The sequence below is a fragment of the Talpa occidentalis genome, unplaced genomic scaffold (assembly GCF_014898055.3).
Source record: "Talpa occidentalis isolate TD23 unplaced genomic scaffold, MPIMG_talOcc4v2.1 talOcc4.13, whole genome shotgun sequence".
NCBI classification, from domain to species: Eukaryota; Metazoa; Chordata; class Mammalia; order Eulipotyphla; family Talpidae; genus Talpa; species Talpa occidentalis.
The window spans coordinates 67,657,465-67,684,128 of NW_023601322.1; the positions used below are offsets into that span (position 1 = coordinate 67,657,465).

General features: G+C 33.7%; 1 protein-coding gene across 5 annotated transcripts in view; it reads right to left on the minus strand.

The window, feature by feature from the left end:
• Positions 1-26,664, minus strand: part of ANKHD1 (ankyrin repeat and KH domain containing 1) — a 132,077-nt gene that overhangs the window by 37,735 nt on the left and 67,678 nt on the right. For 2 of the 5 annotated variants that reach the window (XM_037509152.2, XM_037509151.2), the window contains exons 11-15: positions 13,731-13,818; positions 11,309-11,436; positions 10,983-11,126; positions 9,970-10,072; positions 783-1,538 (exon numbers count right to left, since the gene is read on the minus strand). In XM_037509152.2, coding sequence (XP_037365049.1) covers positions 783-1,538; positions 9,970-10,072; positions 10,983-11,126; positions 11,309-11,436; positions 13,731-13,818 — 1,219 coding nt within the window. Of the gene's footprint in view, positions 1-782; positions 1,539-9,969; positions 10,073-10,982; positions 11,127-11,308; positions 11,437-13,730; positions 13,819-21,759; positions 21,834-26,664 lie in introns of those variants that run through there. The other 3 variants (XM_037509150.1, XM_054694320.1, XM_037509153.1) reach the window with 3 other exon arrangements.

Genomic DNA, 26,664 nt, shown 5'->3' on the forward strand with positions numbered 1-26,664 from the left:
GGAAGGTAAATGATTAATTGCACTCTTTTCCCACTGCTGCAAGGACAATGAAAGGGAAAGTAAACTTGGTGCACCTCATTTCATATCTAGTTGTAAATTTCCACACAACAATAAAAAGAAACATATACTTTTAAGATTATCAGGCCTTTCCTTTTGTGTATGTGCACGTGTGTTGTGTGTCTCTGTGCTTTCACCAAGACAGTTAACACAAATATAAAATAGATGATAAAGCCAATGTACTTTCAATCTTCTGATCACAAGTACTGCAACAACATAAAATGCTTAATCTTTGGATCCCCCTTTAATTAGAAATATTTAAATTAATCAGATAAAATTCTAAATGAAGAAAAGGCAATGTGATTTATAATTATGATTACCAAACATGAAAATCACTAGTACGGAAATTTACTTTATAATCTTATGTGAGTATTTCTAAAACCTACAAAGAAATACAACTTTGAGATTTCTTCCCTCATACACAACACGGAGTAGTTTTGATATCAAAGGTCTAGAATAAAGGATCATGGCAACTTTATTTCTTCACTTTGCAATGTTTAAAAACCAAAAAAAAAAAAAAAAAAAAAGAGGAAAAAATACTTCTTTGTGTGTTAGTGCTGTTGCATTTAGTTAAATTCACTTCCAAAACATCTCAAGAAATGAGTAACTTTACAAAGATAGCTCTAAAATGGAAAAGTACAAAGTCAGGGTTCTGGGAGGGCTGTGTAAAGAAATTGAGCACACAGATTAAAGAGAAATTATTACAGATATATTTCTTAACCCACCTGCTATCAGGTCATCAAGAGTGTCGGTAAGCGTCTGGGCTGGAGTTGCAACCATTAGTCCATCTGGTTCTTGAACTAACAGCCCCTGATCATGTCCAGTAATAGCAATCTGAGGCTGTCCTATAATCTGATGATTACCTGATACTTTCTGAAGTTCAAGAGAATGTGTCCCATTAGAACCTAAGTCACTGGAAAAGTTACACTGTGATGATAAAGGCTGGACTGGGACAAAATCAATTTGTTCTGCCGATGGTGGAGACTGCTGCTCATCATCAACATCATTATCTTTAAATAAGATTGTGTCAACCTGAGATAACTCTGAAAATTGATCCTCTGGGAGACTACCATCTCCTTCCCCTTCTGGGAAGTCTCCTCTATGAGAGCACTGCTGGTGTAGAGATACTGCGTCTTTCTGACCTTTGGTTTCCAAGTATTCTTTGGTAAATTGCTGCTGTGTTTTCATCTGCAACTGCCTTTCCACTTTTTGCAGTTCTTTCAGTATTTTCTTCTTCTTCTGGACTTGTTCTTCTCTGTTCTTTTTGAGTTCTTCTATCTTATCTTTGTTCAGAGGTTCACCTTGAATTAACTCCAGTGACTTAAGCTGTGCTTTTTCAATAGCACTAATTCTCTGTCCCAGTTCATTCAGCTTGCCTTCAGTCTCCTCAACTATGCACTCCAAAGGCTGGTATGGGTGAAAAGGTGGCAGTACGTCCTGATCTGCTACCTGCAGGGAACTGGACTTCTGCTTGGATGTACCTAAGCACATGAAAAATGTTTGAAAAAGTGCCATGCTAAAAAAAAAAAAAAAAAAAAAAAAAAAAAAAAAAAAAAAAAAAAAAAAAGAAAAAAAAGAAAAAGAAAAAAAATCAGCCCCCCGCCACCCCACACACGGACCTCCCTCCCAAAACCCTTTTAACTAAAGCTGTAGAATGAGTGTTCAAAGATTCATACCAGTGATAGGTAAAAACTATACTTATCTATTCAGACAGCATAAACTGGGATATTGCCAATTCCAAAAAAGTAAATTTTTAACTTAAAAAAATCTAATCTCTAGGACAGGAAAATTTTGAAAATTGAGAAAGACAGGGACAGAGAGAAAAGGAAATCAAAGAAGAAAGAATTCTGCTTATTAAATTGGACTTTTTAAAGAACATCAAATCTAAATTAGTATCAAAATAGTGTTAAATTGTCTATCTTTTTTACAATATTAACTGTGCAAGTAAAGGTTACCGCAAGAAACTATAGCTTGTAGATCAAAGCAAGGAAAACTATTTTTCAAGTTGCCCAAGTATTTCTCCTATTATATAAAAATATAACATGAAATATAACATGAAATCAATTTTTTCAAGACATATCCTTTGAAATTTTTCCATTAAATAAATCTTTAACATTTCTGCATCTGAACACTCTATTAAACTTATATAACAAAGGACAATATTTCTAAGTTTAAATAAATTCTTCACATAAAAGTCTGAGAAAAACAATGAATGTTACCTAAGAGAAAATAGACTTCCTATACAAAATTACTCACATTGACAATGTATGTTTAAAATGAAGTAAATGCATACTATATTAAGGCTTTGAATAACACTTGTTACTTTCATTATGACAAAATAATATTAACAATCTTAACATCTGGACATAAAATGCAAGAAATATACAATAACTACTGTGATGTAAACTCACGGCTTAATCTTCTTGTTTCAGGAGAACTGGGACTACTCAACAATAAAAAGGAGCAAACTACTAATACATCCTACAACATGGATGAGTCTGGAAATCATGCTAAGTAAAAGACATCAGATAAGAAAGAGCATATATTATTCAATTCCATTTATATCAATAGAAAGGAAATTAATGGCTGCCTGGGATTACAGTGGTAACAGGATTAATCACAAATAAGCGAGAGGAATTTTTTTGAATGATAAAAATATTCTAGATGCTGGTGATGTTTACAAAACTGTAAATTTACTAAAACTCACTATACTATTACACTTAAATGAGCAAACTCTATGGTATGACTTTTTTTAACTTTTTTTTCATCAATACATGGTAAGTTGGTTAAGGAAAGTAAAAAAAGGAAAGAGAGAAGTCTGCATAGACACAGACAGGCAGTCTTAAAAGAGCTGCCTGTTATGTAAATTAAACAACAAAGTTGTTATAAAGAAAGAACTGGACAAAAAACATAGCTGTCTCCTCTTTTAGACTGCAATCAACATATGTGAATAACACAGGTTAGTGAAGAATTTAAAAACTAAGATCTAATGCACTGCCAATGATTCTCAAGTTCAAAGAGAAAACATCATCTATTAGCTGTAAAATGTTCGTAAATTGCAAGATGGTGACAAAACCAAAAGACAAAAATAATCAGAGATTCAACTGCTTTTTTGCTAGAAATGGAGATTTCAAAACTGCAGGTAGCTCAAACATTTGCAACATGTTATTACTGAAAAAGTCATAACTTTCCCCTAGATACTGCCTTGAACAAGGTCAGAAGACTACAGTTACAAAAGTAATACCAGATGGTCTCACCATAGCAGGAATTTAGAAAATCTAAATAAGGGACCAGGAAAAAGACTAATTATAATAAAGTAAAAATCAAAATCAACAAACAACTATAAACCAGAGACACTACAGGGGCGGGGGGGGGGGAGAGGGAATAGGATCAAAACAAGGAGGGGGTGGGAATTGTATGGGGACTATAACCAAGATGAAAATGCATACATTGTGCAAAAATGAAAAATGATGTAAAAAGTATATAAAATTTAAAAAAAAGCAATTTTCAGCAAAATGTATTGTCTATATTCAACTGTATTTTTCTATTTGATCAAAGTGGTGGGAAAAGACATCCTTTCAGAGAAAATCTGCTAGATTTGTGAGACAATTTTATAACTATTTCCATAAGATCACACAGTGAGGGATACATGGTTTATTTGTGAAAGAAAAGTGAGATAACTGCCATAAGCAGCAATGTATAAATCTGCTAGCCCAGTAAGGAAATTCTGAGTCATAATGAACAGCAACAGAATAAATTCAGTCTTCTGCAAAGACTGAATGCTCTCTTGAACACTCATTAACTTTAATATACCCCGGTACAGTCGCTGTGTAATCTGTATTTAAGATTAAGAAAAATTAGGTAAGAAGATTACAACACGAATCAGATTTATAATTCTATACACTGGACATTCACAGACTTAAAATCTTTCAGTGTAATTATCCAAAACAAAACTTGAATTTTGAGTACAATAACAGATAAGAATGGTCCTATTTTTAACAAATAAAAATGCAAGAAGCTCAGAGTACAAGATTACTAAGAGTAGATTATTTAACTGAATATAGAGACTATAAGCCTAAAACATATATAGCATGAAAAATAGAGGATGGGAGAATAATGCACAAAAAACAGTTCTTCCATAAATAATCAATGCTGAGTATATATAAGTATGAAATTAATAGGATTGCTTAGATACAGATCTAAGCACTGACACAACAGCATCAGAAGCACATAGCAACAAAACAAATAATGTCACCTAATTATTCCTAGAAGCTGAAGCAAAGAAGCAAAGCCTTTCAATTTTGGGAAAGCAAAGACTATGACAAGTGTCCTTTTAGCAATAAAATTTTCAGTAGGTAGGATGGTAGTAGTGTAAGATGCCAGAAATTAAGAGTTCTATCTCTTGCAAACATCTTCCTCCATCAGCTACAAATAAGCAAACATCTACTGGTGGTACTGGGTGACATCATGGAGTACTATTTAGGAATATAGATAAAGTCACTATCCCATCTCTTTGGTTTGGTTTTCCATCCTAATTTCTTCACCTTTCTCTTTTCTTCCATTAATGAAACAAGAAACAGTTTGTAATGGGAAACCACAAGACAATTTAGAACATTGCTTTTCTTTTTTATTGGTGTTACAGAGTGAGGCACAATAATACTTGCCCAGTATTTAGTTTACTATTGAAACAAAGACTTTAATTCTACCAGCTATTTTTTTTTGTCTAAAATAATTAGTATACTGTGCAACAGAATGATAATGACCAAAGGAAAAAACAGATGACATACAGATGGATAAGATTTGGTTTCATATTTTCTTACTTAGTTTTATCTAATTAAATTTAAACCTTGAGGTGTAATTCCCTAGCTTGCTTACATTGCCACATAGTATTTTACCAGAATAATTTTTAAGCAGCATTGACATCTGGGACTTAAATAGGAAAAAAAAATAAGGTTGATGACATAGAATTGAAAATAACAGTATACCACATGTAGCAGAACATACATCATCTAATGGAATCTGTGTTTGGATAAATATATACATGTTTTGTCCTGGGTTTTAAAATAAAATATTTATATTTTAATATGAAACAGAAAAGTTGTGATCACAGCTAAAAATGAAAGCCACTAGCATAGAACTGATGACTCTATCCTTTATGTCTAATCTCTCTCAATATTTCCCAGTGTAATGGAGTATGCTAAACATCTTTAACACAGTAAGATTAACTAAGGTGTCGAAAAATGGAGCATCTGTGTTATATACTGAGATTAATTCAACCTTTTGCCTTTAACTATGAGCAGTCATTTATTAAGAGGCATTATTAAATTTGGGTATATGTATGTCCACATAAGCTTGATTACATATGGAATTCTACAAAACCTGAGAATATTAGTAGTAAAATTTCCCGAGGAATACTTAATTTCATTTATTTACCTATAATTCTTCTATACAATTTCAATGATTTAACATAAAAATGAGAACTTTTCGTGTAAGTTATTCTATAAACTCTAGGAGACAAAGCAGCATGTTAATTTCTTACTTCACATTTAAGTTTGTTTTGACCTTTCCCCCACCATTTTAGAATACTACTTGATTTGTTCAAACATCCTCTTTAATCACATCACTCTTGTTTAAAAAATTCTTAATAATTTTCTTTGCCTTCGAAATAATTTATATTCTTAGCCTGGCATTCATTAATAAGGTCAACAAAAACATGAACACCTAGTACAAGCAAGGCATAGAGGAGCATGTGAAGATGATGAGCAACATAAACCCTGCCCTTGAGGAGCTTACAGTCTAAAAGGGGAGACAAAGATGTACAAATCCAAATTTAAGAATAAAGTCAACAGTTGGCAAGCACAGAAATGGCGGAGGATGAGCAGGGAGGGGGAATATAAGAACCTTTTTACATTGCTGATAGGAAATCAAACTATTGCAGCCATTCCAGAGAGTGAATTTATAATACTCTGTCAGATAAACATTAGGCATTCCTATGGTAGGCAATTCTGTTCCTGAGTTTGTCCTATAGAAATTTTCACAGATACATGAGGAGATTACACTAGGATTTTCATCACAACATTTTCTGTTGTGGTGGTGAATTACAGGTAATCTGGGTAGCCACCACTGAGAAAAAGTACAGGTAAAAACTGGAGGATATACTGGGTGAAACACTACTATAGGTAGGAGCAATCTAGAGGTAGACCATGGATAGATCTTAAAAACAATATTCAGTGAAAAAAGCAAAAAACTAAACATGTACTAGAGCACAATACTATCTGTATAAATTAAAAATACAAAGTAGTAAATATTCTCTAAGAGCTTATGAGAACAAAAGAATCTGCATATCAAACACATCAGACTAATTGTCTGTAAGGCAAGTGGGGGGATGAAAAGAGGGATAAAAAGAAATAAAAGAGAAGCCATGATGACAAAGCATCAGCAATTGTGTATGATTAATTCAACCTTCTATACTTGAGGCCCAAAAGGAATGGGAAGGGAGAGACCAGAGCCAGAAGGATGATCTAGTAGAGTGTTACAGTAGTAAGAGAAAAGAAATTACTCAACGAGGCTTGAGTTGCACATAAAAGATGTGTTTGTTGTTTTTTTAAAAAGATTTATTTATACAAGAGCTGGGGCACAGGCCAGATGTGTGGGAGGGTGAGAGGATTCACCAGAGACAGAGCGGGGAGCAGAACAGGCAGATGACAGAAAGCACTGCTGAGGGGAGAAGTGGGCGAGACAGGAGAGGTCTGCTGCACCATGTGGGTATCTCCCTAGCTGGCTGGGAATCGAACCCGCACTGCAGAAGGTGCGGACAACTTCACAGTGCTGTGCTCAACCCTCTGCGCCATCAGGGAGGCCAAAATGATGTGTTTTGATAATCCCACATCACTTTAATGCTTTGCTACTGAGTAGTTGTAAGTCGTACAACCTGCAGAGGATAATCATGAGTCCTCTTTTTTTAGAATCTCTGCAGCATCAATTACAACAAATAAGTCAGATGCAAAAACGGCTTCAATCAATTTTGTTTACAAAATTTATAATGGAAAGGCAAAGGGCTGATAGTCCTTATGCGTCCTTTCCTATCTGAAAATTCATTAACTGTGGTTAATAAAGCCAAATAATGCTAGAAAACTGAACATATCATTTTCACCTAGTTTCCCATTTTGTTTAGAGAGGTGTTTCTGAGGTCTCTTGTCAGATGCCACCTAGAATCTCCAACACTTAAAAACCAGCAATCATGAGATTAAGTGCCTAAATCAGGAGAATATGGGTCAAGATGGATGGACCCTGCATAATGGGTCATGGGTGCACATGCGTCATGAACAAAGAATAGCTGAGTAGGATATATGAAAAACACCCAGGTAAGATTTGAAGAATGAATATTTTTCAAAGATGCAGACTTTTGTTTGTTTTAAATAAACAATAAAATGTTATAAGAACATGAAAAGATGAGAGCTAGAAAGGGCAAAGTGTGCTAGATTTTAAAAACACTTCATCCATCCCTAGTCAATATGCAACTCAGATGTAATACTGTATACTGACTCAGAAGAAACAAAACCATCAAATAGCAATTTTATTATTCAAAGTAATACTTCTACAGACATGACTGAGAATTTTTAAGAGAAAGAGCTACTTTAAGGAGAAAAAAGGAGTAATACATTTAAATAATTACAGTTTTTCTTCCTAGTTAGTGTATACTCTTATATCATCAACTAATCTTCCTCATTTACATTGATACAATATTCTATGATGCACACATTATTTATAATATTACATGTTAACACAATGCATTACCAGTTTTGATTCTGTATAAATATTAAGTTGGCAGTGTCACTTAGCAGTTGATTTTAATTATTTTCTCCCCTAATAACTTAATAAAATGAAAGATCCCTTAAAAGGTTATTACATTTTAATTCTATTCAGTAGTAAAACATCAAAGTGAAGAAAATAACTTACTCAGCATAAGAAGGTACTTCAGTAAGCAAAAATATGATTACTTGTGTAACAACTTAAAAAAAAAATCACTACCCAAGTACTTCTGTTTATTTACATATTAAATCTAAATTTAAAACATTTTCCTTCCTCTCTGCACATACCACTCATCCTTCCTGACTTATTTCTAGGTTATTTTGTGGCTGTGAGTTAATAATTTTAAAAAATTATTTCTTAGTACTAAATTTTCCTAGTCAAAATTATAATAGTCTTCTACAGGGTTTTTAGCCAAGTAAAAGCAATCTGGGTTTTTTGGTTTAAATAATTTACTAAAGACTGTTAGTAAGTTATGATGTTCAGCTTTCTTCACAAGTACATGCTTAAATTTTCTTTTTATTTGTTAAGATTAAAAATAGAATTATTAAATTTATGAAAAGTCTGAATAGTTAAATGTCCAAAGGAAAACTGATGGCATTAGCCCAAGTCAGAGAGACTACAGATATTTTATCTCAAAAATTAATCATCTAGAAATGAAATAATCCTTGGGAAAGGCCCTCAAAACTTCAAATTACTGAAATTGATGTAATAAAATATTCTTCTATTTGCTGCTATAACAGCTAGTCATACCCAACTTTTCTTAAATCATAATAAACACGAATACGTACATACAACACCTCACTGTAATGTCAAAAACGTAGGATTTGATTATCACATTCTGTAAAAACAGGCTCATAAATCTGTTTATTTGTACTTTTTTTAATTTTTTAATTTTTTTTTAACAGAGTCATTTTTTTTATTTATTTGTTTGTTTGTTTATACATGCACTGGGTACAGTCAGAAGTGCGGGAGGGTGAGAGAATTCACCAGAGCCAGAGCGGGGAGCAGAGCAGGCAGAAGGACCGAAGTACACTGCTGGGGGGAGCAGCGGGCGGCAGAAGAGGTCTACGCGCCATGTGGGACCCTCCTCCGGTGGCCGGGGAGCAGCCGGGGATCGAACTGGTGCCGCAGTGGCCGCGGGCAGCTTCGCAACCCAGCTCTCAACCGCTGTGCCACCGGGGAGGCCCTGTACTTTTTCTTTTTAAGTATATTTTACTCTTTAAAAAAAAAAGAAAAAAGATTTATTTATTTATTTATGCAAGCACTGAGTACAGTCATAAGTGCGCAGGAGGGTGAGAGAATTCACCAGAGCCAGAGAGCAGGGAGCAGAGCAAGCAGGAGGACCGAAGTATACTGCTGAGGGGAGCAGCGGGCGGCAGGAGAGGTCTGCGCACCATGTGGGACCCTCCTCCAGTGGCCGGGGATCGAACCGGCGCCGCAGAGGCTGCGGGCAGCTTCGCAACTCAGCGCTCAACCGCTGCGCCACCAGGGAGGCCCTATTTGTACTTTTTAATGTCTTACATACTATTTTATTTCAGAGAACTCAAATATGACAAGTGAGGTACTTTATATCTGCAAATGGAAAAAAATATCAGCGTTCATAAAGTTGAGTCCTTTAAAAATAGTATATACTCCTCCCTTAGCATTCACTTGGATATTATCTATGTACTTTTTTGATAATTATTTGTTCAGGTTCTATACTGAATTGAATTGGGCTATTAAGGCTTAACTAGACAATAAACACAAATTTTCATTCCTTACATTATACTACTGTTTAAAGAACAGTGAAATGGAAAATAAATGTCTGATAAATTTCTTTTACTTTAATAGATTCAAGAACTTGGTTTGCCACTTAAGTATTTTCATTTGTGCCATATGAAAGGTAGACCTAACAGTGTGTTTACAGAAAAACAAGAGCCATTTTTCACAGTACTTATGCCTTTTTTGTACCAATAGCCTATAAGACTATCAGCATTTGTCAAAATTACTTACCTCAATTAATCATGGGTACACAGGAACCATTACACTGAAAGTACTTTCATGAATTCATTGACTAGGTGATGAAATACCCATTTTAAGGAAAATAATTAAGTGACTAACCTTTCTGTACTCCCAAAACAGCAGGAGAGTTCTCCTGTGACGTTCTGTCAGGTTCCTGGGGAGGTACAACCATGGCAAGTGTATGCATTGGTACACGTGGAACCTAAAAAGTCAACTCAGAAAAAAATAATCTCAGACCAAAAAAACCACAGAGACCCATAAATAAAAGAGAGATTCTGTCTTAAAGTTTCTTTAATACCACCAAATTCACTTATTTCTTAAAAATTAAAAAAAAAAAAAAAGCCTTCACCAAGGAATAACTTCTGAGAACATTCACTGGGCAAATAAACTCAAGCCAACTGTATATAAGTAGTTAATGATTTAAAGCTAAATGTAATTAATATTCCTCTCTTGTTAAGGAGAAAATCTTAATGGTTCTCATTATAACTAAGAGTACAAGTCATATATTCACTGGTCAAGTTAACCTACATGGTAAGAAGGAAAACAAATCCAGATTATTTCCTGAATTAGGGTATATTAGCATTTCTCAGCATAACTTCATAGAAAAGAAATTAAGATTTTTAACTTTGTATACTTAGTACATTCTCTATATTCTCACCATATTTCCAGGTAGGTTTAAAAATTAATGACTTTTTGGTGCATACATCTTGTTTAGTAATACTTTCCTAGTTGAAAAAAGCAGTCATTTGTAGGATAATTAATACTGTCTTGGGAGGTACATTAAGGGAAAGGCTTTCTCTTAGTCTAAGATTACGCTTGAAGTATTCATTAAAGAACAAAAAAACTTAAAGACTTAGTTGTGGTAAGATGACAACCTCAAATATTTATATTTATATTTGGTATTGGGTGTTTTTAAAAAACACTATTTTCGATGAATAAGACAAAAAAAATTCCATGTACTTTTGAAGAAAATAAATCTTAAAGAATATAGGACCATGTTTATCCCAAAACACAATAGAAAAATCAATGCATTTTGCTTAAAACAAATTTTAAACAAAAACTCCCAATCTGAAGGAAATTTATATTTACAAATAAGGTCCATTTTACTTTACCTGAGATTGATCTTGACAAGGAGGGGTAAGCTGAGACACATCTGGGGTTGGAACTGACAGAACATTGTTTGGATAATCCAGGAGATAAGAAACAACATTAGTATGGCCACCTTTTGCAGCTTCAATGAGCATTGTTGAGCCATCCTAAGAAAAATAACACCATAAATTATTTGTAAATTACTTTTTATGATTGTGATGCACATTTTTTTTTAGAAACTTGCATGAAATCAGAACACATTTACATAGTAATAAATTTTAGGTCCTAAGACAAACATTTTTAATGAAGTATATGTATTTATTTATTTACTTATTTTTATGTAGCATACCTTGAGTCGATGAGTAGGGTCAGCTCCATGAGCCAAAAGAAGCTCAACAACTGCCAGGTGACCTCCCGCACATGCCAGCGACACTACTGTATGATCATTATTGGCTGTAGCCCTATTCACATTGGCACCTTCAAAGAAAAATTACAGTAATCATAGCAAAAGTTGGGATCACATCAATTCATGGACAATATCATTTTAAAGATTTTTTTTGAAGTACAACATAGATATAAAATAGTGCACAGACAATGAGTGTACAGCTTGAAAATTTTTCACAAAGTGAATACACCTGTGTAACCAACACCCATATCAAGAAACAGAACATTATCCACATACCAGAAGTCCCATCTCCTTGTGCCCCCTTTCAGTAACTACCCACCCCTCCAACGATAACTGCTATCCTGCCTTCCAAACTAGTTTTAGTTTTTAACTTTATATGAATAAAATCATACAGTGTACTCTTTTGTGTCTGGCTTCTTTGGCTCAATATAATATTTGTGAGATTCATCCACACTGTTGCGCGTAGTTGCAGTTTGTTCATTCAATATCACTTTTGAAATGGGAAATCTAGAAGACTAAGATTAATAAATATATACAGTTAACATGAGCATCACATAATACCAATGTGTAACTCTCAAATGTTTCAAAGACATTTTTCATCTACTTCTAGGAATGTGGCAATATAGCCAGGATTCAAAGTAGACAAAACAGATTTTTTTTAAACAATATTTTAAGAGTCAGAGGACCTGGATATGGAGAGTAGATATAAGATCATCCAAATATGTTATCTGAAAGGTTATTTGGTAAATTATTCAATTGCTGTATACAATATGTCCTGAAGAAAGTCTAAATGCAAAATACTTTCTTGGCCTTTATTTGATAAATTATTTTTGATTCCTGGAAGAACTGGTTTTTGCTCTACCTCGTATAATCCCAAATGGTCTCAACCAGATAGGTAACACTATAGCAATACTCATTCTTTGTTCTTTCTTTCTTAGTTCCAGATTTATCATACGAAAAGGAAAATAAACCTATGGTAAAAGCACTATTATTAATTCAACTTTCAGAAATACCCTGCTGAACCTAATCCTTTTTTTTTTTGGTGGGACCCTTGCAGCCCAGTGCTCAACCGCTGCGCCAGCAGGGGAGGCTCCGAACCTAATCCTAACTTGCATAAAAGTAGCTTTTGGGAGAGGAAAGGCACACAAATTAACATCCTTCCATTAGCAACATGAGATTGTTGTTAAAGTTGTTAATAAAATAGTGAGATTGTTTAGGATTTATTATATCCTAGAAGAGCTGTTAGTATAGAGTAGAAAATCTTTTTTTTTTTTTTTTAATAGAGGCATGCTTTATTTATTTGTTTGCTGGTTTGTTTGTTTGTTTTGTTTATACATGCACTGGGTACAGTCAGAAGCGCGGGAGGGTGAGAGAATTCACCAGAGCCAGAGCGGGGAGCAGAGCAGGCAGAAGGACCGAAGTACACTGCTGAGGGGAGCAGCGGGCGGCAGGAGAGGTCTGCACGCCATGTGGGACCCTCCTCCGGTGGCTGGGGAGCAGCCGGGGATCGAACCGGCCGTGGGCAGCTTCGCAACCCAGCGCTCAACCGCTGCGCCACCCGGGGAGGCCCAGAGTAGAAAATCTTTAATCAAAATCAATCCTATTCCTAACAAGTCTAGCTTTTCTTAAAGATTTATTTTTTTTATTTTATTTATGCATACAAGAACTTGGGTATAGGACAAAGGTGCAGTGGGTGAGAGGATTCACCAGAGACAGAGTGGGGAGCAGAACAGGCAGATCTACTGAAATACACTGCTGAGGGGAGCAGCAAGTAAGACATGATAAGGCTGCTGCGCCATGTGGGCTAGCTGCCTGGGCTGCTATTGAACTCATGCTACAGTGGCTGGTGATAGCACCATAGCTTGTAAGCACTGAGACTTTAAACATTGTGCCACCAGGGAGGTCCTAACAAGTCTAATTATATGCTTAGTAGTGTAGTTGTTTGATACAAGATAACCTTCTACATGGTTGAAGTAAAAAGGTTTTACAGACTGTTATGACATTTTATAAAAATATGCTTTACGTGGTAGCAAAAATGTGATATGAAGAAAATAAAAGTAATCTTACTCAATTAGACAAAACAGTGCTATTTACTCAATACAGACATTTTACATTTGGCTTATACAACTTTTGAGAGCAATTATATACTATTGAGTTGGTGAAAACTTCAAACTCAATACTAATTAAGAAAAATTCTAATAAGCACCTCATGAACTCTACACTTAGTAAATAAATAAAATACAGCAACAAAAGACTAGAGCACAATTCTTACAATGTAAATAAAGTAGCTTTAACACAACTTGCAACAGTTTATGAATATTCAGAAATGTAGCCTCTTAGAAATGATAACTGGTATTTTCTTTACCTTTACTAATAAGAAACTGCACAGTGCATAAGTGACCAGCTCTTGCAGCTTTCATCAAAGGTGTCCTTCCACCTTCAGACTCATGTTCCTATTGAAGAAACAAAAAATCAGTGCCAATCATTAGCCATTTATTTTAAACACTTAGTATCAATGACATAATGAAGATTTAACACTCAAGTAACCACTTACACTACCTACCTCAAATCCACACTAGATGAACTCAGTTTTGCATATCAAACAATAACCACTAAAGACAATACTTATGTTCAGTTTGACTTCCAAAGATAAATAATTGCAATTTTCTAATATTAAGTTTAAAAAGATATTTTCCTAATTATTCATCTGAACTGTGAAAAAGGAACCTTAGGTCTTGTAGGGTGATTAAGGAGGATCTTGATCTTATATCAGAACCCTATTAAAACTCTATCATAAGATGGAAACCAAATTCTGAAGGGAAAAAACACTGCGGTATTTCAGGGTAAAGGGAAAAAGAAAAAGAAAAATATACCAATGAGCAGGTATTTTGAGTAGAAATAAAATACTTAAATAGACAAAAATAAGCAGTTTGTAATAGCATAAAGATGGCTATTTTTTTCAAGGAAGTTTGCCAGCAAAAGGAATAAATGATAAAACAGCTCCCAATCATCCTAATACCAACTGCCAGGAAAAGGAGCCTGCTTGTGTAAATAGTACTGTCTGCTGGGAGAACTGCAAACTCTTATACATTCATCTAAGTATTAAAATGTAGCAGATACATGGTTCTATGAAAAGTTCTCTCACCTAACCCCTCTTTCACTTTGAATGCAAACATAAATTTCTATTGTTATGGTCCTCTTTTGTTACCAAGAAAAACTTGATAAAGAACAGTGATTAGGTCAACTCTATTCTAATAAACTCAGAGAATCCTTCAGCCACCACAAAGTGTGCTCTGTCAACAGAAAGCAATTTAGTCTATTTACATAACTATATCTAATCTAAGATTTAGGCAAATTAACAATGACAAACAAGAATAGATTGTCAACCTAATGGTAAGTTTTAAATGAACTGCAGTAACAAGAATTCCATTCTAAAAGAAATGTATATTTTTATAGTGTAGACATTCTAAACCTATAAAAATTAATCTTTGACTTTTTAATTGTTACTATAGATTAGAAAACAATCATGACTAACTCTTAAGGTATGGAAGAATGAATAACTATAGATAATGCCAATGACTTAGCTTTAGAATGAATTTTAAACTTACACTGAAATGTAGGTTTAACTAACATTCTGGCAATTTACACCAAACACAGTGGAATACACACCATGAAAACTTTGTTCAGAAAGATCTAGAAAGTTGTCCAGTTTTTCCATCTGATTTGTTTCTGAATTAATATGATCAATTACATACTGGAAATAGATTACTCTGTATAGCAACTTATTATTTCCCCCTCCCAGCTCAGGACCTTTTTTTTGAAGCAGTTCTCTCTTCCCTGTAACACTCCTCTATTGATCCCTTTTTAACCTTCACATCTCAAGTCATTTCCTCAAGGAAGACTTTCCTGAACTTCCTGACTATTCTTCCTGACTAATACTGACTTTAAATTTCTATGAACCACTCCTTGAAAGTTCCAATCATCTATTGGTTTGTGTAACTATTTGGTTAATATGTCTCCGTCCTCTGAAAGAACAATTGTGTCCATTTTTGCATACCATTATATACCTATTATTTAAAATAATGAAATGCTTGAATTCTGTTTACCAAGGAAGAACCTAAGCATAACTGACCTCTTATATCTTTCCTCTCATAGTACTGAGGTTTGAAGTTTTAATTTTCTACTAGGCAAATAAAAGAAAGAAAAGTTAATTTAACAAGAAATTAAGACTAGTAGTTAAACTTAGAGTAAGATATTCATTATCTGCATTTGATAACACATCATTACTAGAACATGGGTAGGCAATACTAATGTCACTTTTTCTTTCTTTTTCTTTTAAAGTTTTCTTTCTTATCTCTTAAGCTTAAGACTGGTAGTGATACCATCAATATAAACAAACCCCCATAAGTAATGGCAAAGGCAAAAGATTTTTGAAAGCTCTACTTTAGAATAAACTTTTAAAGTAACTACTAATTCTGTATATTTAAAATATACTTGTTATATAAAAAATCAGAACATAGAATCCCAAGACCCTCACCCCAAGTTGAATTTCAGAATCCAAGATACTAGTAAAATTTTTGAAATGAAAGGTGTGGAAAGCTACCTATTTTTCTCTCTAGAAATCTGTTACTTTGGTTTGAATACATTTTAGAAAATGGTTGGTAAAACAATGCCACAACTTCATAAGTATATGCAGTATTTCATGCCATAAAATAATGCATATCCACAACATATTTGTTTCATAATATCTGACCCTTAAATCCTCCTTTTAAAATAGGAATCAAATTTGATCAACTACTTACTTATGTAGGATGGGTTTCTTAGTACAACCAACATTTGTTCAAGATCAACAAACTTTTAGGACATAAATTATGAATTTTTTCCTTCATAAATACTGAAAATTATTTTCTAAGGTCATAAATTTAGATAGTGCACAGTTTAAAACTTCTTCCTCTGTTTTTGGGAACTGAAATAAAATAGGAATAAGCTATCCCTTGAACATTTGGTAAAAGTCACCTATAAATCATCTGGGTCTCTTCATTGGATGGGTGATTTGTTATGTGGATATTTCAAACAGTTTGTTATGTGGATATTGCATTATTGAGGTTTCCTATTGTTGAGTCTATTTTGATAATTTATAGAAAAATTGAGTATTCACTTTATCTAAGTATGCAAATTGACTGGTCATACAATTGCCAGACACAAATTTTAAAGATCTACTGTATTAAGCAATTATAATGTGCTTTAAGTTTCTATTATTTACCTGTGCCATTTTCCCTTTTTTAAGTCTGGCATATTTTACCTATTTCAATACTTCCTTTAAAAACTCAGCCTTTAATTTTGCTTTCTATCCTTTAACTTTTTATCCTTATTTTTGGCTGTTTTCTAGACTATTAACTTCTGCTTTTATCTATATTGTTCTTCTTTGTGCTGTTCTCTTATTAGTCTCATTTACTTTCACTGTAAATTTCATTTACATATATGTAAATTTTCCTTCTCAGGACCACATTAGTTACCTCCTTTCACCCACGTGTGATATGTAGGTTTTGTGATTTCTATTTTGTAATTTTTACTATGATTACTCCTTTACGCCATAAACTATGTAAAAGCATCATCATTTTCTAGATATATGAATTTTTTTAAAATTTACCATTAATTTGTAATTTTAAAGCAACAGAGATCAGAAAATGTAGTTCATGAATAAGAAGCTTGTTTTCAAGACTTTTTTGTAGTCTAACATGGACAATTTTAGACATGTTCCATGTATGGAGGAAAGTACAGCACACTTATTGGAAACAAAGTGTTAGCATATTTCTAAAATCAAACTTGACATTTTTTTTCTTAATCACTGCTTTATCTATTTGATGTATAAGTATCATAGAGAAGGGTGTGGAGAAAATCCTACCACTATAAATATAGATCTATTTTTCTTGTAGTTTAGTAATTTTCTATTCTAGTTGAGGGCAGACTGTTATCAATTAGTTGCAAGTTAAGTATCGGAGAAGCATTTATCTCTAAAACTGTTTTGGCTTAAAATTTCATTTTAAGGAATATTGATAGGAATATTGCCTAAGATAATCTTTTCCATCACTTTGATGGAAAAAACCTTTCCCTGTCATTTCTGCTTCAGGTTTGTCTCCTAGAAGCATTATTTGCTAGTTTTTGATGTTAAATGTAACTCAAAAGTCTTTGTTCTTGAACAACTGATACAGTAGGTATATATTTGTTCTGATTACTGATAAATATTTCTGAAATTTTTAAAAAGTTTTCAGTACCCAATCCCCTGCTGAACAACACAAGAACTCAAGCATGGCATTACCCTTCTATTCACATCCTTCCACATGCCCACATTCTTCCACATGGCTGTCTGGGAGTTTATTACTACTTTGGTTTTAAGCATAAAATTTTGGGGTTTTAAATACTAAAAATTCATAACATTTTACCAATTTCTTTGCTTACCGTACCTTCTGGCATTCCACGCCTTCCTCCAGGGTTCACTTTCCTCTTTATTGATGTACATATCTTTTAGTAGTATTTTGGTAAGGGTCTGATGTGTAAGTTCTTTTATTCTTTGTAGATTTGAAAATATGCTTATTTTCCTTTTCTGTAATGGTAGTTTAGTGCAGAATTCTATATTGTGTTGTATTCTCTTGTTATTTTGAGGGTATTATGTCTCATTGTCTTCTTTGATTATTATTGTTGATGAAAAACTACCTTTAAAAATCTGATTGCTGTTCCTTTGTATTTTTTCATACAGTAACTTTTAAGATATTATTCTTTATCATTTAAATCCTGAAGTTTCATTTGTTCTACTTACTGATTGCCTCTTCAATCAAGGATTTGTTTCTGCCTGTAATTCTAGAAAATTTTCCATTATCAAATCTTCAAACACTGCCTCTGCTTTCTATTTTCATCCTATCCTTTCCTTCAGGTATTTGAAATAGACATACCGTGGAGCTTTTCAATCTATCTTTAAATTTCTCTCTCCTATTTTCTCTCTGTGCTCTATTGTTATTTCTTGTTTTATCACCTGATTCACTCACTAGTTCTTTATTCAATTGTTTCCAATATACTGCTTATCCTAGTTTGAGTTATTTCTATAATTCCCCTCAAACTTTATTTTTATTTTTTATTTTTTTAAAGATTTATTTATTTATTTATACAAGCATTGGGTACAGTCAGAAGCGTGGGAGGGTGAGAGAATTCACCAGAGCCAGAGCGGGGAACAGAACAGGCAGACGGACGAAGTACACTGCTGAGGAGAGCAGCAGGCAGCAGGAGAGGTCTGCGCCCCATGTGGGACCCTCGCCCAGCGGCCGGGGATTGAACCGGCACTGCAGAGGCTGCGGGCAGCTTCGCAACCCAGCGCTCAACCGCTGCGCCACCGGGGAGGCCCCCCCTCAAACTTTAAATTTGTTTTATGTCCACCTGTTTTTAACTCATAATTATCAGTTTTGTTGTCTCACATTGTTATGGGTCACAGTTTAAAATGAGCAAGTATAAAAATTTCAAGATCAGTCTTTCCTTGGGCCTGTATTCTCTTATTCTGCTGCCTGCGCTTGCTTTTGTTATAACTATCTCTCAATGTAGATTTGTTCATGAGCTTTATAATTTGAAAAAGCTTTATTTGAAAAGCTCATTTTGCAAAGGAGTTCCTTTTTCTTTTCTTTCCATCCACAAAATTATCCCTTTTCATCAGATGGTTTGAAAGGTGCTCTTAGAGTCCATTTCAGAAGTAAATCTTTCATTGATGAATTAAGCTTCTGGTCCCATGAAATTTTTCAGTGTATCTCACTAAATCAAAGAATGATGTCCTCCAAGTTTTTAGTTGCAGTTGTCTTTACTTCTTTCCTCTAAAAAGAACAACTGGCTCATTTCTGACTGCCACCCTAGGCATCTGCTTATGAACTTTTTCCCCTCTTGGCTGTCAGCTAGGTCAGTAAGTTCCTAGCTCCTTGCTTCATTCAAGTAGACTAGATCTAGGCTGGCTCCCTATAAGATGTATTCAGTTCCTATTCCTCTATAGAAGTTGAAATGCCAGCCCCCCACAGCCCATTTATTTATTTTTATTTTATTTTATTTTTTTGTGGGACCCTCGCCGGTGGCCGGGGATTGAACTGGCGCTGCAGAGGCTGCGTGCGGGCAGCCTAGCAAACCAGCGTTCAACCGCTGCGCCACCGGGGGAGGCCCTGCCCATTTATTTTTTAGGTTTAATTTTCCTTGGGTCTATACATTCTGCTATTGATTCATGCTCCATTTATACTTCACAGAATTCTTTCATATTGTTTTGAGTATAGCTATTTATTTTTAGTTTTTCTCCAAATTTTCTTATTATGTCTATGTACTTGAAATGATAGAGAGCGGAGAGGTTTCAAAATATATAGCACTTTACCTTCGTGACTAAAAGCCATTTGTACTTACATTTAAACAACATTAAGATAGCTGAAAAGCTTTCATTCAATAAACAACCTAGGAAGACAGAACTCGGCCTTTTAAAAAAATTAAAATGTTTTAGGTGTTTTGTGTATATCTCAGCTTCAGATCAAGGAAAATTGTTAAGTTTTCTGGCTTTGAGTAGTAAAAATTTTAAATATGTACATGTGTTATTCCTTAATAAAAAGTTAACATTTTAAAAGTGGGAAATCATACTTAAAAATTTATTAAGGGAAGTTAATCACTAGCTTTTAAAATATATTGGTAAGTGAGTAATTAGAGCTTAGAAGGCCCCTAAAAGTTAATCTGTGAAAAGTACAGCGCGAAGTTCTGGTTCTGATGAATTAAACACTATGAAAAAGAAGTGCAGGTTTTTTGTTTGTTTTTTTTTCCCCCTATTATGCTGTAGATACAAAATTTAAACTGTTTATTTAAAATAAATTTATTTCCTTTAAAAATCACAATTATGGGCACCCAAGGCATATATCTAAACATTGTAACTATCCCACAGAGGCAGGTTTTCTTAAAGTTCCCCTGTCTAGGGGAAATGACCAGAATTACAGGAGAGGGGAGGGAGACTCTTATTCTATATCTATGTTTGAGAATTCTGATACTCTCCCTAGGGACTATGTTCTTCCAACCCAACACTGCATATTATTAATTACCTTAGTGACCTACTACTACTGATCAGATTCACATCCCTCAAGAGAAGTGAAATGGAAAAAAAGATTAAGAGGCACTGTTCTAGGGCTTGGGGTTAAGCTCAGTTTCTAAAAATTGCAAGTAACAAACAGAAAAACCAAGCTTATTCAGTTTGGATGGAGGGAGAATGATTGGTTAAAAAGACAAGTTGGGAAAAAGAATAGAACTCAACAATGATGCAGAATAATCTATATGAACTCTAGCAATGTCTCAAAGTGTGGAATAGGGAGGATATAAAGTCTCCTGGGATATCAGTTAAAATGCAGACTCCCCATTTCAGAATGAGAACCTTTAAAATTGGGTCACAAACCTAACTTTTAAAAAGTATTCTAAGTTTTGAGACTTGTTACTTGAGAAATAGATTTATAATCATATTTCTTGTAACAAATGTGGGGAGAAAGACTTTATCTGAAATAATACTCAGCTTTACATTCTGTAAAGGAGTCTCAGATATAACACAAACAGCAAAAATTCATATTACTTTTTTCAAAACTATAACAACTGCTCATTCAACAACTCATTGAAGATAATAATAGTGACTTGATACAGAAAAATTAATTTTAGGTGGCCTACATTAACTGTGATCCAATTCAAATTTACTTCTAATTTAGATTAAGCATTATTCATGAGGTAAACAAATTTCTCTGGACTGCAATGGATATTAAATTTGTTTGACTTTTAAAATAACAAGTATAAATCCCACACATTTTTTCCAAAGAAAGTAATGCCTGTTTATGAACAGTATCAACCTCTTAAAATCCAATTTCATAATGAGGTAATAGGAGACAGTTTTAAGAAGAAAAATTTAACCTTTTAGGACTTGAACAAAATAATATATGTTTCACTAAACTATGTTTTTGTTAACTGTAGGATTATATGAAAACAATCAAACGTGTCATTCTAGATCTGAGTATCAGATCTTGATGAACAAAATTGAATGCTAAGGAATTTTCAGATGAGATTTTCTGTCTGAGTTATCTTAACTGGAGAATATAAAAAAAAAAAAAAAAAAAAAAAAGAAAGAAAGAAAATCCATTTTCACCTAAGAGATTTTTTTAGGAATACAATATAAAAAGAATACTAAGGAAGCAAACTACTAGTAATGTAAATCTCTCTTTATTGTAACGTCATAAGCTTTATCAACTGAAGAGGATTTCCTTTGTCACCCAGCAGGGCCTTGGAACTTCTTGGTTGGAATTCAGATATCCAGAGTTCTGGTTACCTACAACATCTATTCTTTTTGTAGTAGCTTACAAGCATCAAAGGCCACCCTCACCTGATGCTTGGCCGGATCTATGCCCTCCAAAATAGTCTTCATGTCCTCCTGCTTGTCCTGTGAAAGGAAAAAGAACAACTCACGGATCTTATTCCAAAAATTAAAATCACATTTGGCCATGAAGACCTTGTGACTGAGACTTCAGATGCTGGCCTTTGTTAATTCAGGATCTTCAACTAAAAAGATTCTCGTCTGTAGAGACCATAAACTCATGAGTATTATTTTTTTAAAGGTATGATAATGTGGTTCTCTATCAATTATAATTTCAATATAAACCTTAACATATGCAGATAAATTCTGCTGAATTATATCTCATGTCTTTATTTCCAATACAACTAAAGTCACAAAATCAAGGATGGTATCTTTTATCATCTAGCCAAGGAAAATAATTAAAGCAAAAGACATGGGAACATTAGAAGTTGGAAGGAAAAAGGAAAATATTATAAGATGATTAGTCAGGTAGTTCTCCAGCCTTCTCACTCATCAATATAAAAATAGTGTGCAAACTTTTCAACTAGAACAGAAATCTTCAAAGAGATTAAGAGACAGAATATCTGAATTTTCTCTAGATCTAGACTTCTGATGAGAGAAAATACTTTACAGTGAGAGAAGGATACAGTTTAGAAAATGGTAGTAAGTTTTGCAGGCATTGAACAGAGTCAACTATGTCTCCAAATCAAAGAAATATAGCCTCAGCAAGGTTTCACTAAGTCACTTCTACCTCCTACCTGGATGGTTTGCTTACTCTAAAGGGATACATGTTCCTCTGAGAGATTTGGTAAGAAAGCATTCTGAGACAGCTAGCTGATTTGAAGAAGTTGATAGTTAAGACTCATTTCCTTTCTCTACCCTATCCCCATATGAATCTCAACATATAGCAAGCAAGCCTCATTCAAATATGAATAAGCACAAAGTATTCAACACAAAAACTAGTAAGAAGTTCCTACGAAAAAAAAGTAATTTTAGTTTACTATTCCCTTGTAAATTCAAATAAAGAAAATATGAAGTTTTTAAAATGCTGAACAAATAACAGCAAGATTTAGAAGTGAGTAGAAGAACAAAAGGAACTAAGTAATAATGAAACCATGAAAATCTCACAGAAGCAGCAACAACATATAGAAAAAAATAGTGACCTGGAGGATACGATTAAGAAAGAATGCAGAGGAAAAGGACAAAGAAATGAAAGGATTAAACATAAAGATAATTCAAAAGAGGGAGATCAAATATATAAAGAGGTATTCAAGGGATATAACAAAAGAAAAATTGAAAAATAAGAAATAGAGAAGAGAAATCTAAAATCTTTAGTTAAAAAGTATGTGTTGTTTTCTAGGAAAAAACTCATCCAGACTAGTAAATACTAAGATATACTCCAATGATGAAATTACAAAGGTTTAAGCATAATAAAAGGAAATTTATGATAATCCGGGCAGAGAAAGGAAGTCACACATGGCAGGGAATATTCTAACAAGATCTGGTGATATAGGGGGCTTAGAATTTTGAGAGGAAAACAAGATATTCAGTAAGTTCATATTTGGTTACATTCTTTCAAAAATATAACATACAACAGCTTCAAAAATGAAATAGCAACTCTGAAATCTTTTCAGAGGCGGGGAAGAGTAAATTCAAATCCATATCAGCCAGCCAAAAGATGAGTTCAGAATTAAGAAGCTACTTAATATGAAACCCTAGTAAAGTAAACAATGGCTTTACCTTAGTAAAGCTAAACATACAGTAATACAACTGTGAGAAACAGGGTCATTAAACAGACTGTAAATATTATAAAATCATGACTGTAAAAAAAAATAAAGTCTCATGAAATCCTATAGTGGAAGATAAACTAATCTCTATCTGTTGGAGTCAATAGATACTGTCTGTTTTTTAAAAATCAATATGTTCTTTAAAGATATTAACAACATGTCCAAATTTGCATTTGTAAACAATGTCTCAATATTCTTCCAGAAAGTAACCTTATACTTGTGTTTTATATAGTTCACCAAAGCTATGGGAACAATTAATGAACAGCTCATAGGGCTACTTGGAACATAGGGAAAATTTTTGATAAAACAAACATGGGGACTGCATCAGAGATTAGAAAATTAAGCTATTCAAAACAGAAAGAAAAAAGGAAAGGTAATGCATATAAATAAGAATATGGTGAAGCAGGAGATAAAACAGAAATATAGACTAAATCAGCGTTTGAGAACAATTTGGCAGCAATAATCAAAACTTTAGATGTAGACCCTCCAATAACCAAAGATTTTCACTTCTAGTAATTGATCCCTATATAATAAGAAAAGTTGCAAAGATATGCAAATGTGCTTAATATTTAGTGCAGTACCTTTTGTAATATTTAAAAACTGTAATAACCCAGATGTTTATCAATTAGAACACTGGGTACCTGTGAAAAAAAAATGAGAAAACTATAGGAACTTAGTTTAAAAACATTAAACTATTGATAATAAGAAAGCACGTGGTAACAAATGGTAACAAATGGTTACATGTGGTAACAAATCCATTCATAAGCTATTCATTAATTAACATAGTCCACATACACTGAATATATATGTGCTTGGGCATATAGAAATGTTTAAGGACACACAACATATTGCTTAAATTAAAAAAAAAATCTTTTTTTTTTTAAACTTTTTTTTTTATAGAGGCATGTTTTTATTTATTTATTATTTATTTGTTTGTTTGTTTGTTTTTTGTTTATACATGCACTGGGTACAGTCAGAAGCACGGGAGGGGGAGAGAATTCACCAGAGCCAGAGCGGGGAGCAGAGCAGGCAGAAGGACCGAAGTACACTGCTGAGGGGAGCAGCGGGCGGCAGGAGAGGTCTGCGCGCCATGTGGGACCCTCCTCCGGTGGCCGGGGAGCAGCCGGGGATCGAACCGGCACCGCAGAGGCCGCGGGCAGCTTCGCAACCCAGCGCTCAACCGCTGCGCCACCGGGGAGGCCCTAAAAAAAAATCTCATGAAAAAGGACTTGATTCATATTTCTGTATCAGTCAAGATTTAATATAGATGACAACTGATATTTAAAATTTTTTCTTTAAGGGGAGTCCAAATTTGTCCCATTTGTCCAAATGGGACAAATTTATTTCAAAGGAAATAAACTCAAGAAATATGAATCACAGCATTAATATATCCATGTCCAAATAACCTAGTTTCCATTAACACAAATGTTCTAGGAAAATACCCCATAAAGTTCATTTAGCTGGAAAACATAGTACAGGGAAAGCAAAGGTCATAAAGCTTTATGGTTAAGGATGAAAATTAGTGAGACCACTATGACATAATCAAAGGGTTCAATTTCTTCATTAGTGCAAAGTGCTTCAATTTTTATTAAAATGTTAAAAATAAACCCTTAAAAACTAGTCAATCCTACAGAGAAAACTGAATAGTAAAAACCAAAATTCTATTTCAATAATACATTGAATATATGAAATCAAGCATTTATAATTTTTTAAATGTTTTCATCAAATTTAAATAAAATATCTCTGAAGTGATACAGAAATAAACAACACTGATTGTCAATAAAGAAGGAAAGAGGTGCTTAGAGGACACTTTTAAACTTCAAGAATTTTGAACCACATAAAGATGTGAGCTACTTAAAAATAAGAAAAAATATTTTCCACTAATTATAAACTTATTTCATACAAAAATTTAGTTACAATAATGAGGAAAATAAGTGATTAAAATGGGACAAATTATTTTTCAACTATTATGGCAAAGATGGCATAATTAGTGACATTGAGTGTCTCCCATACTTTAGGTTATTTTTTCTGATCCACACCATCTAAAGCAGATACATTTTGAGCATAAAGAAAGAAACCACATTCTATCTTATGTCCTCAGATCTTCTTTTTCCACCTGCATCTTCAAAGTGCAAAACACTTTGAAGCAAAATGGCAATCTAAATTCCTTGTCTCTCTTAAAAGTCAAAGCAGAAAAAACAATCTTAAACAAAGGGAAGTCTGTAAATTTGAAGGTATATGAGAAGAGATGCCAATACAAATTTCTTCTGTTATTTGAAATAAACTTTAACAGCAGGAAAAGAACACATTTATAATTCGGTAAGTCCAAAGATAACTAGGAGAGACTATAATCTTGACTGATCTTAGTATTTCACAAGGAAGGGGAAATGGTTTCCTCATGACAAAAATCCATGCAAAGGAAAATCTTCCTATTTCTTTGAAAGTACTTAAGTAGTATAAAATATTGATAATACAGTTATGGTGGAAGAGATATTTAGCATTATAATGCCAAATCATGGTGGTACCCTAACTAATTATGTTTGAGATTAATAACCTAATTAAAAAAATCTATAGAATATAATAAATCAAATCAGCTAATTACTAATTATAACCCCCAAAATAATGTATGGGGAAAGCTAAGATACATGTAAGTACATACAAAGATGTTAAGAGGTCAAATAATTGATATAACATTTATCATCATTATTAGTCATGATGATTTATATAAAAAATTTATTTCTTTAAGGATCTCACCTTTATACATTCTTGGGCTAACAAAGCACTCAAAATCATCTAATCTACCTAATACCTCCAAATAGGTAGGTAGTATGCTTACTTCTTCTTTAGAAGTCACAAGATTTCTTCTTTTTTTTAAAGATTTATTTATGCACACAAGAACTGGGGTACAGGCCAGAGATGTGGGGGGTGAGAGGATTCACCAGAGACAGAGTGAGGAGCAGATCAGGTGGACTGACTGAAATACACTGCTGAGGGGAGTAGCAGGTGAGTCAGGAGAGGTCTGCTGCACCATGTGGGTAGTTCCCTGGCCAGGGATGCTGCAGTGGCTGCAGGACAGCTTCATAGGCTGTGTCTTAACCCCTTGCGCCACCAGGGAGGCCCTAGCAGTCATA